This window comes from Onychomys torridus, chromosome 14 (genome assembly GCF_903995425.1).
Source record: "Onychomys torridus chromosome 14, mOncTor1.1, whole genome shotgun sequence".
Classification (NCBI taxonomy): domain Eukaryota; kingdom Metazoa; phylum Chordata; class Mammalia; order Rodentia; family Cricetidae; genus Onychomys; species Onychomys torridus.
In genome coordinates, this window is record NC_050456.1 from 40,696,880 (window position 1) to 40,714,649 (window position 17,770).

The window sequence follows — 17,770 nt, forward strand, 5'->3', positions numbered from 1 at the left end:
AGTTTGGACCAGTTACACAGTTAGAGCAGAAGAGGGAGAGTCCTGTCTCCACAGGGCGGAGGGGGTGGGGCAGAGAGCGTCCTGACACACACTTGTGTTTGGTAAATAGGCGCTGCCTAGTCATCACCCTGGAGATTTGCCATTCAGTCTGCAAAGATGCTGCAAGTTCAGAATCTCTGCTGCTGTGTCCCCTTTCCTACTGTCTATGCAACCAGAACATGCTGGAGAAAAATCGCCTTTGGTGCATCACCATCTATGAAAAGGTGTGTCCAGGTTTGTCTACATTGTCCACCATTTCATGCATGTTCCAAGAAATGTGGACAATGTAGGAACAACTGAATAGAAAGGAAGAATCGGGAAAAGGTATGCCAAGGAAAGCGTAACGATGTCTGTCTACTTAGTGTTCCTGCTTGGCTTTTGTTGACTTCACAAAGGCTGGGATCACTTGGGAAGAGAGAACTACCTGATTGGCCTGTGGGACATTTTCTTGAACAATGATTGAAGTGGGAGGGCTCAGCCTATTGTGTGTATGTGTGTGTGTGTGTGTGTGTGTGTGTGTGTGTGTGTGTGTGTGTGTGTGATCCCTGGGCAGGTGGCTTGTATAAGAAAGCAGGCTGAGCCAGTCGTGAGGAGCAAGCCAGTAAGGAATGGTGTCTCTCCTCAGGTTCTGCTTCAGTTCCTCCCTCCGGGTTCCTCCTTCCAGGTTCCTGCTTTGAGTTCCTGTCTTGACTTTCCTCAATGGATTGTACATGACTTGGGAAATGCAAGCCAAATAAACCCTTTCCTGGTAAGGTTGGTTTTGGTCAGTGTTTTATCGAAGTGATAGAAACCTAACTGATACATTCATCAAACTCAGGCTCTATTTAGAAAATTAGAGATTAATAAATGGCAATTAAAGCAGAAATAGTTGATTTTTTTTTTTTTTTTGAAGCTGAGGACTGAACCCAGGGCCTTGAGCTTGCTAGGCAAGTGCTCTACCACTGAGCTAAATCCCCAACCAGGTCAGTTGATGTTTATTATCTGTTCTCTCTTCCTTCAATGACAGGAATTCTGAGTTGTAGCCAGGGACTTGGCTCCTATCTGGAGTATGGCTTCCCTTGCATGTGGGTATGTGTCTATAAACGAAAAGTTGTGGGTGCTACTTCTAGACCTGGGCCCTCAACAGAGATGACCTTTTCATTCTTTTCCTGGCTGGGTGGAGATAAGGGTGGAAGCCACTGCTCCATCACTTGAACTTTCCTGTCAGCCTCATGCTGAAGTGGCAAAGCTGTCTACCAGCCCTGTGCTCTTATCATGACCTGAGCTAGGAACGAGAAATGAATGTCTGTCTTGCTTTCCATTGAAAGGACACATAAACTGTCTGAGTCCATGTCCTATTGCTGTGAAGAGTCACCATGACCACGGCAACTCTTAAAATGGAAAACATTTCATTGGGGCTGGCTTACAGGTTCAGAGGTTTAGTCCATTATTGTCATAGTGGGAAACATGGTGGCATTCTGGCAGACACGGTGCTGGAGAAGGAGCTGAGAGTTCTACATCTGGATTGGCAGGCAACAGGAAGAGAGACAGAGACACTGTTCCTGGTTTGAGCATTTGAATCCTCAAAGGCCATCCCCAGTGACACACTTCCTCCATGAAGATTACACCTACTCCAACAAGGCCACACTCCCTGGTGACCACACATTCAAATCTATGAACCTGTGGGGGCCATTCCTATTCAAACCACCGCATGAACACATCACATCAAGACCAATTGACAGAACTTTCCCTTACCCCCACTTGATCCTTCTTAAGGATTAGATTCCCATGGAAGTCTGTATTTTTGTTTGTTTGTTGGGGCTTTTTTTTTTTTTTTTTTTTTTTTTTTTTTTTTTTTTTTTAAGGAGGCATGATCTTGCTTAGCCCAGAAGAGTTCACTACTTCAAACATGTGATCCTCCTGCCTCAAATCTACTTTTTATTGATTAACTGCACAGTAAATTTACTCTGGAATGCATCAACACTACCTTGAACACTCCTCAGTTCCAAGTTGCAGGAGAAGGTCACACCTGCAAGGGTGCTTGCCAGAAAAACATCAAAAAACTAGACATAATGCCTTTTATTAATTTAGAGACAATCATTCATGTCTTCTTTGTATGCACAGGACTGCAGTTCTTACTGACTTATGTTAAAGAGATAATATTCACATGACTCACACTCCAAAAGAGTCTGGTTTTTTGTTTGTTTTTTTATAGACAACTGAGGTGTCTGGCACTCATACCTTTCTGTGAGAAATCATATAGAAGAGTTTCCCTTGGGAAGATGGTCATCCAAAGACAAGTGCCTCTATCTCCTTATTTTATTGTCCCTGTACTTCTTGATTGACAGAATCCATCAAGAGCCTGCACTGAGCCTTGTACCGTTACGTAATGACTGCTTTAGGATATCGGCTAGCTAGACAGCCAGTTGCATACAAGTCCACAAGGCCAACTTCAGAGTTTATTGTTTAAAAACTTTCAGTTTTCATTTTTATCCAAGTTGTGCACTTGTTGAAGGAAGGATTATGGTCCAGCAAGAGCAAACAAAGCCAAAGATGTGTCTTTAGTTGGGGAGGGTGGCAATTCTCATAACCCAGTCCCTGAATATGCTCTTGTTTTACTGAATTCTGTTCAGTGTAGCAAATAGTGTGATCTCACTTAAATAAAAGCCGGGTCATTTTAGAGCCCTCCTGTGTCTTCCATGCCCAGGTAGAGCAAGGAAAAGATTACTTACAATGGTCTATAAGTGTGTGACCAACTTGGGAATCCCTACCCAAGGGAGTCGGCTACCATGTAATGAGGAGTGTGGTTAGCTGAGTCTCAAATGGCTGGTCCCTCCAGGGTTTCTATCGGCTGTCTAGCTAATATCCTGATCTTCTAGGGATCAACTCTCAGTCCATGACTGTGCCAGAGGATGACTCAAGAGTACAACCATTTCAGCCCAGGAGTATTCTCCTAATGGCCAATCCTTCAGAACCCTCCCCTACCAGCTTCAGTCAAGTTATGTAATGGCCAAATGGTTTCTGCCGCATAGCTCTTTCGCAGAAATTACTCTAACAAACCTTTGCAGTCCTGACTCACTCTCAGCCTCTGCCTCCTGGAGATGACTCTCTACCACTTCTAGAATGCTGGATCATTTATTTAGCAACACCCAACACTTTTCTTTCGATAGGACTATCATGCTGTAGGACCTCTGGTTCTTGCAAGTCCTCTGTCTGGAGACAACTGCAGATATGGATGGCGTACATCCTTGACCCTGTTAGAGCTGGGCCATTCTCTTAACTATTTATACAACACTCAGATGATACCACATTTCCACCCTGTCCCATGTTCCTGATTGATTTTTCTCCATAGTGTTTATTACACTCAGTGTGTTACATGCTCTTCCCATCTTGTTGATGTCTGGTCTCTCTGCTCTGGAGTTTCAAAATATACTTACTTTATTATTTTTAATTGTGCATAGGAGTGTGTGTCTCTGTGTGGTATGTGCGCATGAGTCCTGTTGTCCGTGAAGGCCAGAGGTGTTGGATTGCCTAAAGCTGGAGTACAGTCAGTTGTGAGCTACCTGATGTGAGTACTGGGAATTGAACTCCAGCCCTCTGCCATACCAGTGCATTCTCTTAACTCTGAGTGGTTTCTCCAGGCCCCTCTCTGGGTAGCCAGTGTGTTTTTTGGCATCCAGGAGGACGCCAAGGCACTTGAAGATGTTATAACTTGTGGAAGGATGCTGCTTGGGGATGCCTCAGCTGAGTGGAGGATGCTTTCTGCCCCGCAACTTCTCTGTTTTTTGGGGTTGTTTGTTTGTTTGTTTGTTTTTAACAGTGTGTCCATTGGCTTACCTGTTTCTTGAGCCCCTCCCATTTTTACCTCACAGCAGCCTAATTTTGTGTTCACTTCCTGACATCCTTCTCCAGGCTCTTGTATTTCCACATCGATGATCTGTGTTGGCATCTGCCTATTTCCTGAATGGGTAGTTTATAAAAGGATTTCCACATGGTCGCATGGGGTTGAGGGGAAGTGAGTTCAGGCCACAATAAAGTGCTATTCTTAAGAAACATAAACAGCTTTCTACTTTCTTGACACGGTAAGAGACTTGTTTCCTTTTGAGAAAGGCACGTTTGGCACAGGCCGAGACTCCTCTTTGGAGTTTGCCAGTGTCAGGAAAGCATAAGTAGGGTTTCGCCTGAATATAACTGTGGTCCTTTTGAGTTGTAATCACCGTGAGTGCCCCCCGAGGAACACTAGCCATCATTCCACCGTGTCAGGATTGAATCAGAATTGTTGCCCATGGCCTTTGTGTCGAAGACTTAGCTCCCTGTGGGCAGTGCTATTTTGGGGGCCAGGGGGATGGTGGAAATGAGTAGGTGGGATTTAGCGGGAGAGAGCAGCTGATGGGGGAATATGCCCTTCCCTGGTGTTTTGCCCCTGACCCCCTCCTGCCTCTCTCTCTCTTTTTGCATTTTGGCCACATGGAAGTAGCCACTTTGTTCTACCCAGGCTCTTGCCGCTGTGACGCTCTGTGCCATCACAAGCTCACAACAGAGGAGCAGCCATGGACTTGAGCCTCTGAAACCATGAATTAAAAAAAAAAAAAAAAAAAAAGAAGAAGAAGAGTATTTCTTTCTTTGGAGATGCTCTCCTGTGGGTTCATCACAGCAGTGAAAAGCTAATTAACATACCTGTGGTTGTTTGAATGAGAAATGTCCCCCCTAGTCTTATGCATTTGAGTCCTTGGTCCCTAGTGTGTGGTATGATTTGAGAGGATTAGGGAGTGCGGCCTTGCAGCAGGAAGTAGGTCGCTGGGTCAGGCTTGGAGATCTTGATTCCTTGCCCTATTTTCAGCTTGCTCTTCCGGCTTCTTGCTCACGGTTGAGATGTTGGTTCTCAGCTCCCTGCTCCGGCCACCCATGCCTGTCACTTGCTGCCATGCCTCCCACCAGAATGGAGAAGACTTATCCCTCTGGAACTGTAAGCTAAATAAATCTTTCTTCCATAAGTTACCATGGTCAGGGTATTTTATCACAGCAACAGAAAACTGAATACTACAATAACCGACACACTGTAAATTAAAACAAGACAAGCAGCGTGGTGTGTAGAGCTCCACCAACAATGAGAAACATGGACATTCCATGTTTGGACGAACATTACACTTGTCTTGGTCATCATGTATGCCCTTACTTCTGACCTGAATCATGACAGCCCACTGATTTGGCTTCTACCCAGAACTTCAGACTCTCCAGCTGTTCTTCCAATGGCTGCCTCCAACACACATGCCCTTACTTCATATTATCACCTTGAAAAGGTACATTTGGAGTGTGTGTGTGTGTGTGTGTGTGTGTGTGTGTGTGTGTTGCGGGCAGGGGTGCCTGCAGTCTACACTATCTGGAAACCTGGATGTGTTTGATATCTGTCATCCCCACTTTCTCTAGTATACATTCCTTGGCTTACCCCTGGTTGGCTTTTGGAAATTTTTTTAAAAGATTTATTTATAGTGTATTATGTATACAGTGTTCTGCCTGTGTGCCAGATCTCATTACAGATGGCTGTGAGCCATCATGTGGGTGCTGGGAATTGAACTCAGGACCTCTGGAAGAGCAGCCAGTGCTCTTAACTGCTGAGCTATCTCTCCAGCCCGGCTTTTGGAAAATTTTAAGGTGTTCTGAGATCCATTCCTCAGCATTCTCCCCCTCTTTATCATGCCTGCTCCCACTGGCTTCCTACACAACTCCACCCCTTCCAAGCTGTGCTCATTGCTTGCTGCTTGGCAATACTTAAAGTATGTGGGTGGTTTTTTGTTTGTTTGTTTGTTTGTTTGTTTGTTTTCAAGACAGGGTTTCTCTGTGTAGCTTTGTGCCTTTCCTGGAACTTGCTTTGTAGACCAGGCTAGCCTCGAACTCAGAGATCCGCCTGCCTCTGCCTCCAAGTGCTGGGATTAAAGGCGTGCGCCACCACCACTTGGCTGTGTTTTGTTGTTTTAATGAAAAAGAAACTATCCTATTTCTGTTTCTTTTTCAGAAAAAGAAGATGCAGAACAGGCTTGTGACCTTACCTTCGTTCATACTGGAAGATTGATTTTACACTTACATGATCATTATCACATGTAATATCATTCCCCTTTCCCTCACGGAATCCTCCAAAGTTAACCTTAGATGCAAAATAAAAATTACCTCATATTTGGATAATTCTTGCATTAACCTTTTTTCTTTTTTGATAAATTCAGTTTCTTCTTCCACTAACTCCTCTTTCAGTTTCTTGATTTCACCCACAAAGGTAAGGATCTCCTGTTCTCGTTGTCTTGTCTAAGTAGAGGAGAATGAGATTTATCATTTCTCTTGTCATGGTGAGTTTTACATGTCTAAACCACCTGACAAACTGGGGGATTTCTCAACAAACACAGAGGATGATGACCCTTGACCTTTTTCCTTTAGAAATTTAGTCTCCCACCAAACAATATCTAAATAGCACAAAGGATAAGAGCTGTCACCAAGACTGATGACCCAAGTTTCATTTCTGGGATCCATATGGTAGAAAGAGGAAGCCAGTTCCTTGAAGCTTGGTTCCTCTGACCTCCACTTGAGCCTACGGCTCATACATACAGAAATAAATAAATAAATAAAATAAAATAAAAAGATTTAAACATCTCTAGTTAGCATACAAAATCATAGACCAATTTCGAAATAAAGAAAAGTAGTGATCACACTAACTAATAGAATCAGGAGCAAGGAAAATACCCTTTAGTAAAATGAGGTTCATTTAAATATTGAAGGGGTGTGACTGATTTCTGGGGTGGGGACTACCATAATTCTAAACACTTAGGTTTCCTTACCTCTTCAAGTAAATCAACTCGACTCTTTTCTGCTTCCTCAATTTGACTTATAATCTTTCGCATGGTCACCTTTATCTTAACCAGCCAACGCGCGTGCCTTTTTCTCGAACAGGCTATTTTCCACTGGTTAACGACACTGGAGATCAGATCAAAATCAAAGTACGGTTATATTGGCCCAGCAGCTTAGGCAAAATACAAAGCGAAACAAGTGAGACTACCATTTTACCGTGTTGCCTGGGCCATCAGTGAGGCACATTCTGGCTGTTAACCGAGAGAGAAGGCTGAACGCTGGCTGCCTCGGGACCAGTGAGGAGCTGTTCTGATACCCACTAGAAGAGTGACAAAGCCACACTGGGTTGCTCTCCTCCTTCAGGATGGGCATGGATATGAGGAAGGCTCCAGGGAAGAGGGAGAAGGAGAGGTGTGGGCGGAAATAGCAACGGGATTATCAAAGCATCCAAAATACTAATAAGAAGCCTCAAGCTTTTTAGGTTCTCACACCTTGGGGGGAAAAAAAAGCCCTATCTTTGGAGAATGGTAAAAATGTATAATTTGAGCTTTATACATTATAGTATTAACAACAACAATACTAATAATATACTTAGGTGCTAGTGACCGCTTACTAGGTACATTTGATCGACAAACTTTTGATGGATCATCTCTCTGACATTCATAACAAATTTGTAAGGAGGGGCCCACAATCATTGCCAGCTCTACGGGAGTGAGGCAGTGATAAGAAATGGACTGAGCCATGCTTCGAACTAAAACGACAGAATGGTCCCTGTGAATGTCTGTCATCTTGATTATTGCTTCCCAAATCCCCCTTCCTGTGAATTGACCCAGAGTCTGCATGGACAGCAAACATTGCACCGATATTGGTGATCTTAGTCTTTGGTGAAAACTCTGGTTTTTTTCAAGGCAAAAATGAAACTCAATCTAACAAACACATCTAGAGTGGAGTGAATTTATATATAATGTAATTTAGGACAGCAATTCTATTGGACTCCACATAACATATATTACTGATACCCCCCTCCCCCCCCACACACCATCACCACCACATCACAACATATCACATTACCTTCTCTGAGTTTCTCTTTCTAGATTTACAATCATGGCTTTTATTTGTTTTCGATATACTTCCTTTGTTGCTCTGAAAACAATAAATACACATTTTGGATTCTGGATTTGTAGTTTGTCAAATACATATGAAAGTCTTAACAACATATTTAATATAATGAGTATGGCTAAAAATTTTAGTGGCCGCCTTACAGAAGGGCATTTGAACTGCTCCTTTAGGTCTTGGCTTGAATACCCAAGGATGGAGAAGAGAGTCTAGGGAAGGATTGAAGGCAGCTCTCTGGAGGCTATTGGTTAATAGGGAGGAGTGTGGATGGCCAGGATGAAGGCGTGATCTTACCAAGGAAAGGATGTGATCGTTTGCAAAGATACAGAAGAAAGGACAGAAAGCCAGAACCCTACCACATACAGCCCAGGCTGCCCAGGGACTGTGAAAGAGGACACAATGCTGGGTTATGGGAGGGGTCAAGCTCAACTGTTGAGGAACTCTACGTTCTAGACAGTAGAGTTAATTTTGTACAATACACAACGCAGAAAGACAAGTTCTTGAACGAAGGGAAGGTCTTAAGGGGGTGTGATATTCTTGTGGCAGGCTGGAAGGAAATGCAAAGACTCCAACACAGGAGAAGGCTTTGTGTTTATTTTCCTTCTTCTCACCAGTGTTCTGGACATAGAAACAAACCACACCCCACTTAGGTAAAGTGCCACTTTATGTCTTTTCAAAGACAGAAATACTCATAAATGAAACATAGACTTGAAATGTAGCTATGTAAGTTTTTAAAGTCCAGAAATACAAATTATTCAAAATGCAATTAAATCAACCGGAAACAACCCAACCTATGCTTCATAGTCTATTCAAAATGATCTAACAGCCTATTTTAGATCTCTAAGGTTTTTCCACAGTTTTACCTCTTGTTACACACACACACACACACACACACACACACACACACACACACAAATATATACATATATATGTATATATATGTATATATCATGTTCCACAAATGATCTGAGCCAGTTTAAAATAAGGTAAAAATAACATGGAATAACATCGAATACCGGAGTTCATAATAACATTGAGCTACACATTTGATCCTCAGCTTCTTAGTGACCAGAACAAGAATCATACAGTAACTGATCAAAAGGGTTGGTTTTGTGGTGGCACATGCCTTTAATCCCATCACGCAATAGGCAGAGGCAGATGGATCTCTGTGAGTTTGAGGTCAGCCTGGTCTACATAGTAAGTTCAGGATAGCCAGAGCTATCCTGAGTGAGGTCCTATCTCAAAAAAAAAAAAAAAAAAAATCTCTAACTAGTACATTGACATTATTCATTAGAAACATAAAATCTGATTGAACCCAATTCTGTTTTCCTGCTCCTTCACAGAAGTTCATGGTTTTCCTTCCAAAGCTGGCACAATGAAAAGTAGATGTTTAAGTGGTTGCTTGTCTATGCAGAGACAATCATGCAAAGAGCCTGTACTTCATGTCTGTGCTGGCTAGTTTTATGCCAACTTGACACAAGCTGGAGTCACCCGAAAGGAGAGAACCAAGTTTGGGAAAATGCCTCCAAAAGATCAGGCTGTAGCAAGCCTGTGGGTCGTTTCCTTAACTGTGATGGTTGTGGGAGGGCCCAGCCTGTTGTGAGTCGGGGCACCACTGGGCTGATGGTCCTGGGTTCTATAAGAACGCAGTCTGAGCAAGCCATAGAGAACAAGGCAGTGAGCAATACCCCTCCATGGCTCTGCTCCTGCCTCCAGGATCCTGCCTTGTTTGAGTTCTTACCCTGACTTCTTTAGATGAGGAACAGGATGTGGAAGTGCAAGCCAAATAAACCCTTTCCTCTCCAAGTTGCTTTGGTCATGGCTGTTTCAACACAGCAATAGTCACCCTATCTACTACAATGTCACAGCCCAGAGTTCTGCTGCTGTGTGCGGTTTTCACCGCCACCTGTCTTGGTTGTGGAAGTTGGCCTTGTCATTGCTCTGCCTTCAAATAATGTGCTCCTCTGTGTCTTCCTTGCATTCCATTCTATTGTTCCCCCTGTCTTCCTGCTGTGGCTGAGCGCTATAAAGTAAGTGTGCAAAGGGTGACTCCTTACTCGACCTCAGAAAACACACTCTCAGTAAGTATACTGTTGGGTTTAGGTTCTTCGGCATGGCCTTTTTCTGGCTTCTTGGAGGTGATTTTATTAGGAAAGGACTTTGAACTTTGTAAAAAGGCTTTTCTGTGTCTATCAGGATGCTCATGTGATTCCTGGTCCTGAGTCTGTCTGTCTGTCTATGCATATTTGGAATGAAACCTCTCAGTCAAGAAGTATCATCTTTTATACCTGTTTTGGTGAATTCGGTTTGCAAGTATTTTACTGAGAATTTTTGAACCTAAGCCTGTAGGGAAAACTTTTCTACAGCCCCTCCCTTTTATTGCTGTTGTGTTCTTATCTGGTTTGGGGATCAGGGTGATACTGGCTTTAAAGAGAAATCGGCAGCATTTTTTCCCTTTCTGTTTTACTGAGTCATTTGAAGAGTTTAGTTCTTTTTTAGCTGTCTGGATGAATTCTCCAGTGGACGGTGAACCATCTGTTCCCTTCTGGGCTTTCCTTTTGGGGAGACACTTTGTACTGTTTCAATCATCTTGCTCAATACAGATCTGTTTGGGTTGTCTCTGTCCTCTTGACCTAATGTGAGCAGGTCATATGTCGTACGGTAGGACCCTAGTAATTTGTCAGCTTGTTCATTTGCTGACTTGTTGGACTACACATTTTCAAAGAACTCCATAATGCTTCTCTGAACATGAGTGGCATCTGTGTTGCAATGTCTGCCCTTCCTTCTCACAGTTTTGTTCTTCCCTTTTGCTGAGTTTTGCTAAGTGCTTGGTGCCCTAAATCTTTCCAAAGAGCCACCTTTCTATCACTGATCCTTCCTTTTCTTCTTGTAGTCTCCATTTCACTGATTTATAGCGGGGTCTTCACTGTGTCTTTCCATCTGCTGACATTAGGCTTGGTGCAGGCTCGTACTTTAACACTTTGATATGCATCGGTAAGCAAACAGAATGGTTCTGGATGTATCACCATATCTGGTGCCAAATTAGGATAAAGAACCACAGTAACAAAATCAGTATGGTATTGGAAAAAACAAAAACAAAAATGTACAAACAGAAGCACACACATAGGTCAAGGGAAGAACAGAGGACTCAGAAGTGGCAGACACCTACTTTTTGACAAAGGCAACAAAAATGTATATGGGAGAAGATATAATCTTTCAACATATAGTGCTTAGAAGACTTTTAACTTATCTTCTCCCACTGAGCAGCTATTTCTCAATAACAAAGTCCTACTTAGACTACCAGGTTAAAGGAGAAGGCATTTAAAAAACAAAATTATTACACAAATGTCCTGCACAAATATTTGCAGTCTTCCACTGACACAGGATGTAGCACAACCCAAATTAGTCTTAACAATAAAAACCCAGAGTCAGATATGGAGGGTGAAAGCTGAAAGATCAGAGAAGCAGAGCAGCCAGCCACAGGAGAGAATTCTTAGTTCTACGAAATCTCGATCAAATGGCATTCTGTCTGTATGGATCCTCAGACTGAATAGGCAGGTCCTGTCTCCACCTCCCTAATCTGGGATTAAAGGTGTGAGCCTCCCATGTGCTGGGATTAAAGGCATGTCCCACCACTGCCTGGTGCTGTTTCTCTTTTAGACTGGTTCAATCTGGTCCTTCTTCAGCTTGTTATTTTATAATTTAGTCTGATTTGTTCACAGCATACATGGTTCATTAGTTATTTCATGTGTTATCTCTCTTGCTCGTCTCCCCACCAACAGTGCACAAATGTTCCTTTCTCTATACATCCTCCCAATAATTTATTGTTGCTTTCTCGATGATAGCCACTCTTACTGAGGTGAAATGGAATCTGAGTGGTTTTTATTTGCATTTGCTTGTGGGTAAGGTGAACAGTTTATCATGTATTAATCGACCACTTGTGTCTCTTCTTTGGAGAAGTTAGTTTAATTCATTTGCACACTCATTGGATGGACTATTTGTTCTTTGGGTATTTAATATTTTTGAGTTCTTTATATATTTTGGATAGTAATCCTTTGTCAGATGAATAGCTGGCGGAGACTTTTCCCCCTGTGGTATTTCTCTTCAGAATGGTCGCTGTTTCCTTTGCTGCTCAGGAACTTTACAACTTGATGCTTTATAACTTTATAACCTGTCGGACAGTTTTTGTTGTCATGCCTGGGCTGTTGGAGTCCTATTCTGAAAGTTGTTATTTATGCCCGGATCTTAAAATGTTTTCCCTTTTTCTTGTAGCAATCTCAAAGTCTTGGGTCTTCCTCAGTCTTTGATTTCTGCTTTGTTGGATCCAGGGGGGCTGGAGATTGAACCTAGAGTTTGAATGTGCCTGCAAGCGTGTTGAGCCATGTTCATGTCTTTACACAGATACAATTTTAAGTGGAAGATCATGTTATAGAGTAATAAAATCCAGTTTTAAATAGGCATAACAGATACATATCTCTTTATATTAATATACATGTAAAGCATGTGTGGCAAACCATTAATAATAATTATTTCTGTGGTGAGATGTGGAGATAGGGTAACTTTCCATAAATTACACATTTTTACCTTTAAAAATTAAATTTGGGAATAGGCACTACTTTGTTAGGGAAAATGTACATGACTTACAATGTAGAAATGAAGGATATTGGTAAAGCACATGCTTGTCTCTGGCCCTAAATCTGGTCTATCCCTTTGTCACCCAGTTTCTGGAGCACCCATCTACCCCTTCAGTGAAGTTTACATTGACCACGACCTTTCGGAACTGTGAAACAGAGAACTACCTATAACTCACTTCCCTGTAATATGCTACATGGCCGCCTAGACTTATGGTTCCAGTTTAAAGAAATAAACACAGAGAAGAGGAAAGGTTTAAAATGGCACAAAACATACTCAAGAAGATCCTGTAGGGTTCCATATCCATCTTCCATACTTTTGATGTCGACTCTTCTTTGTGCCAGCAACTTTTCTTTCATGTTAATAAGTGCGATCTGTTTCTGATTTCTGTCAGGAAAAAGAGAAGCGACAGCCATGTCACTGAATTTGGGAACGATCATCCCAAGGAGCTGGAGGTTTGAATGCAGAGGCATAGACACTATAGCCAATATATAATCATTAGTTCCCTTTGTAAAAGAATTGCATGTATAAATCCTCTTGGAAGGAATCGGGGCCTGGAAGGATGGCTTGGTGATTAAGAGCACTTGCTCTTGCAGAGGACCAGCTGGGTTTGGTTCCCAGTACCCAGGTGGCAGCTCGCAACCATCCGTAACTCCAGTTCCCGGGGATCCAATGCTCTCTTCTGACCTTGATGGGCTCCGGGCACACATGTAGTGCACAAGTATACATGCAATAAGAACACGTATATGCATAAAACAAAGTAAGTAAATCTTTTTTAAAAATTCCTTAAAGGAGTTGGGGAAGCTTAGGTTATGAATTATTTACCAAATAAACCAATAAAAACAGAAACAAATTTCTGTTCAAGCGGTGGACTGATATAAATGCACACATAGAACTTGCATGAAATTTTCAATTCTCAAGTTACTGAAAGAACACTAACTGCAATATTAACCCAAGAGAGCATGGCGAGTGGTCTAGCACTCCATCTGCCTCGGGTGCCTGTGCCCCTCTCAATACATTATAACTTCCATCAGGAAGGAGAGGAACACAGTCAGACTGACTTTGAGGAAGGGCTGAACATCTGAACTGCAGAGGGACCTTGGACAAGAAACCTTCTGAGTAAGTCTCCATTACTGCATCTCAAAGATGAGGGCTACACGGCTTGTCTCATTGGTAATGGACTAACTCACTACTGACTGGGTGTGCAGATCAATGAGACTTCTTGTGGTTGGTATTTTTTTTTTTTTTAATTGCTTCAGTGGAGTTGATTTCATCGCCAAGGTATGCTTTTCTTTGGGGATTAGTTTTGAGAAATGAGGTCTAAATTTTATTTGTTCCTGGTGCTCCCTATATCATCCTGGCAGGCTTGGGACTTAGGATTGGTAATTTTTTTTTGTCCTGACATAAAGCTGGTAAAATAAAGCTCAGAGGAGTTTATGGTTTTATTGAAATGGCCCAACACTGACAAGCACTTCTCTGGTAGAGAAAACATCCTTTTTAAGAAACTCGCCTTCAAAACCATCGTAATGTGATGCCGAAAGCAAAATAATGTATGCTCTCTACATTACATACTTCGATGTTTAAGAATCATGCATAGACATAAGGATTTGATATTGTCCCACATATTGTCATGGGACCTTTGGGAACTGGGGAGTGATTTAGTTTGGATGAGGTCTTGAGGGTAGGGTCCTCATAATGAGATCAGTGCTCTTCTGAGAACAGAGAAGAAAACTCACTCTTTCTCTATGTAAGGAAAGAGAAAAGAGAAGAGGGCAGGGGAGGGGAGGGAGAGAGGATAGGGTTGGGGGGAGAGGGAGATGAGAGAGAGAGCGCGCGCACTATTTTAAGTCAGGAAGAGGGTCCTCACTAGAACCTAAAACTTAAATATGTTCATGTTGGCAGGTTCCCAGCACTTACAGTTGAGAGGAAATACATTTCTGTTAAGGACAGTCAGCTGATGGTGTTTCAATATGGAGACTGAGCTGAAGACAAAAGGCCATGGTGACGGTGAATTTTTAGTGTTGTGGTCCTTTGCCATCGGCACAATTTACTACTCTACGTGACGACTCTAGTGTTGATCTAGGGACGGTTTGCACTGGAGGAATTGTAACAGCTGGTAGTCTGTGCAGTCAGATGAGACACAATGACTGTAGCAACTCTATAGCTTAAATGCTATAAGCGTGAACGTGAACTCAGCCTCACATAAATGGGCCTGTGTGTACACAGAAATTATATTCCATGGGCTTTTTCTTACATAATTTCATTTTTTTCCTAGATACCGCTCTGTTAATATTCATAAGAAGGCACCAGTGAATATTAACTGCCTACTCAGCAATGGATGAAGTCCTGGGCATATAGGATAAGACAGAATACCTTCTCTCTGTAGCCGGGTAAGACCAGAGGTTAGGTATACAGTTGTTATGGGACGGTGTTGGATCAAAGAGCTGGAGGTAGGTAAGTAGATGGTGGAAAAGCAGAGGATGAAAAGATGTGGTGAGAGGCAGGTCAATGTAAGAAGCTGAGAGAAGAGGAAGGGATAGAGCAGAAAAATATTTGGGAGGTAGAATTACCAAGCCTTGGTGACCAAATGGAGTTCAATAGCTAGTGAACAAGAAATGATTTCCTTGAGTACTTTCTGAAGTCACCGTAGGTAACCAAACTCCTGCCCAAGAAACAGAACACATAATCTGAGTCAGCTTTTGATAATGGTAGATATTATAGCTCACTGGAAAGTCTGGTTCACAAGTGTTAATGATGCATTTAATTTTTATGGATTGGAGCTGATGAGAAAAGCATTTCTTCACACCGTAGAGAGGCAGATTAGAAGTGTGCCTATTCAAATGGATTTGATCTAGAAAAAAATCATCCTGAGTGAGGTAACTCAGACTCAGAAGGACAAACATGGTATGTACTCACTCATAAGTAGATACTAGATGTAAAGCAAAGATGACTAGACTGCTACACAACTCCAGGGAGGCTACCTAGAAAACAGGACCCTAGGAAAGACACAGGGACCACCCAATGACAGAGAAATGGATGAGATCTACATGAACAACCTGGACAACAGTGGGAGTAATGAAGGGCAAGGTTTGAGGGAAAGAAAGCTTAGGGGAGCAGGAGATCCCAGCTGGATCAAGAACAGAAAGGGAGAACAAGGAATAACAGACCATGATAAATGAAGACCACATGAGAACAGGAATAGGCAGAGTACTGGAGAGGTCCCCAGAAATCCACAATGATACATCCTCTGTAGACTGCTGGCAATGGTTGAGAGAAAGCCTGATCTGACCTAGTCTGATGATCAGATGGCCAAACACCCTAACGGTCATGCTGGAACTCTCATCCAATAACTGATGGAAGTGGATGCAGAGATCCTCAGCCAGGCCCCAGGTGGTGCTCCAGGAGTCCAATTGTCAAAAAAGAGGAGGGACTATAAGAGTGTGAATTGTTGAGCCCAAGATTGGAAAAAGCACAGGGACAAATAGCCAAACAAATGGAAGCACATGAATTATGAACCAAAAGCTGTGGAGCCCCCAACTGGATCAGGCCCTCTGGATAAGTGAGACAACTGAATGGCTTGAACTGTTTTGGGAGGCATCCAGGTGGTGGGACCGGGACCTATCCTTAGTGCATGAGCTGGCTGTTTGGAACCTTGGGCTTACACAGGGACACTTTGCTCAGCCTGGAAGGAGGGGACTGGACCTGCCTGTACTGAATCCACCAGGTTGAAATGAATCCCCAGGGGAGTCTTGGCCTTGGGGGAGATGGGAATGGAGGGGAGGGGATGGGGGGAAGGTGGAGATAGGGGCGGGAGGGGGGAGAACAGGGGAACCCATGGCTGATGTGTAAAATTAAAACACAAATATAATAATAATAAAAAAAGAAAAAAAAAAAGAAGTGTGCCTATTGATTATTGAATAAAGAGTATCTTGTTGTAAACAGAGTTGAAAACTAAGATGAGCTTAGGTGGACAGTCACCACTTGGACAGCAAGGCAGGCACCCATAGCTGTGGCAAGCTGAGGAAAGACATACTCATCATCGACCTTCTGTTTCTGCAAAAACACTTCATCCTCCTCCTTCTCAACCACCTTAAACTGTCTGATGAGTGAGTGGAGTCTCTCTCGGAGATATTCGTTTTCTGTTTGGGCTTTCTGTCGTTTATCCCCCAGCTAGAAAAAAAAGGATAGAGAAAGAAATAGAATTAAAGGAATCAATTTGTGCTTCCTTGGGGATAGTGGTCTTGTGGTGAGCAGTATCAATAGTACTGCATACATTGCTTATAACACGGCAGATCACATACAAAGGGCAAATGACTTAATTCTACAGCAAATATATGTCTGTATGCTTTGGAGATTTTTCTGGGAATTATGACAAATATGTAGAAAGGTTGTAAACATTGACATGAAACTACAGAACAATACTTCCTGCTGAAAGGGAATATTATTAACAATCTCTGATCATGAAGTAACAATTTGGTGTCCCTTTCCAAGAATATAAAGTATAATAGGGCAAAGAAAACATCACCTCATAGAAGCCATCATTCTCTGGCCATGCTTACTCCATGGTAAGTAGAACTGAACCTTCTGCATCCTTCAATTACCCAGAAAAGTGTGAGCGTGATGAACCTGTTTCTTCAACCAATACAGATGCAAAATATTTGAAGAATAAGAAATCCCAGAAACTTATAAAAAGCAAACTTTGAGTTTTCTATGTATGAATGGAATTCACATGAAGTGATATATCTGTAAGATATTGTAAATACTGTAGTGATATAGAATATGGGAGGATAGGCATTGTTATATGCAAGAATTGTGGTGATATTTTATAGAAGGGGTTTTGAATTTGAAAGAAATGTTTTGAGCCCAATTCCTTGACAGATCCAGGAAGATGATTGTGGTGCTAAATGAGGACAAACAAAACCACCCATGCCCATTGATGTTCTTTATGACCCATGCCCATTGATGTTCTTCATGACCCATACCCATTGATATTCTTCATGACCCATACCCATTGATGTTCTTCATGAGGTAAGATTTTGTAGCTGGAAGTCTATATTGACATGCTTTAAGTGAGATAAAGTTAGGTTTAGTAGGAATGGTGGGCAGTTCAAAATAACCCTCTGGCTGAGTGCCATGAAAATAATATGATGGGAATTGTCTTCTTATAAGT

General features: G+C 42.4%; 1 protein-coding gene across 1 annotated transcript in view; it reads right to left on the reverse strand.

The window, feature by feature from the left end:
• Positions 1 to 17,770, reverse strand: part of Ccdc175 (coiled-coil domain containing 175) — a 63,838-nt gene that overhangs the window by 17,346 nt on the left and 28,722 nt on the right. The window contains exons 9-13 of the mRNA XM_036205630.1: positions 16,634 to 16,770; positions 12,877 to 12,987; positions 7,924 to 7,995; positions 6,843 to 6,978; positions 6,184 to 6,315 (exon numbers count right to left, since the gene is read on the reverse strand). Of these exons, the coding sequence (XP_036061523.1) occupies positions 6,184 to 6,315; positions 6,843 to 6,978; positions 7,924 to 7,995; positions 12,877 to 12,987; positions 16,634 to 16,770 (588 nt within the window). The remainder of the gene's footprint in view (positions 1 to 6,183; positions 6,316 to 6,842; positions 6,979 to 7,923; positions 7,996 to 12,876; positions 12,988 to 16,633; positions 16,771 to 17,770) is intronic.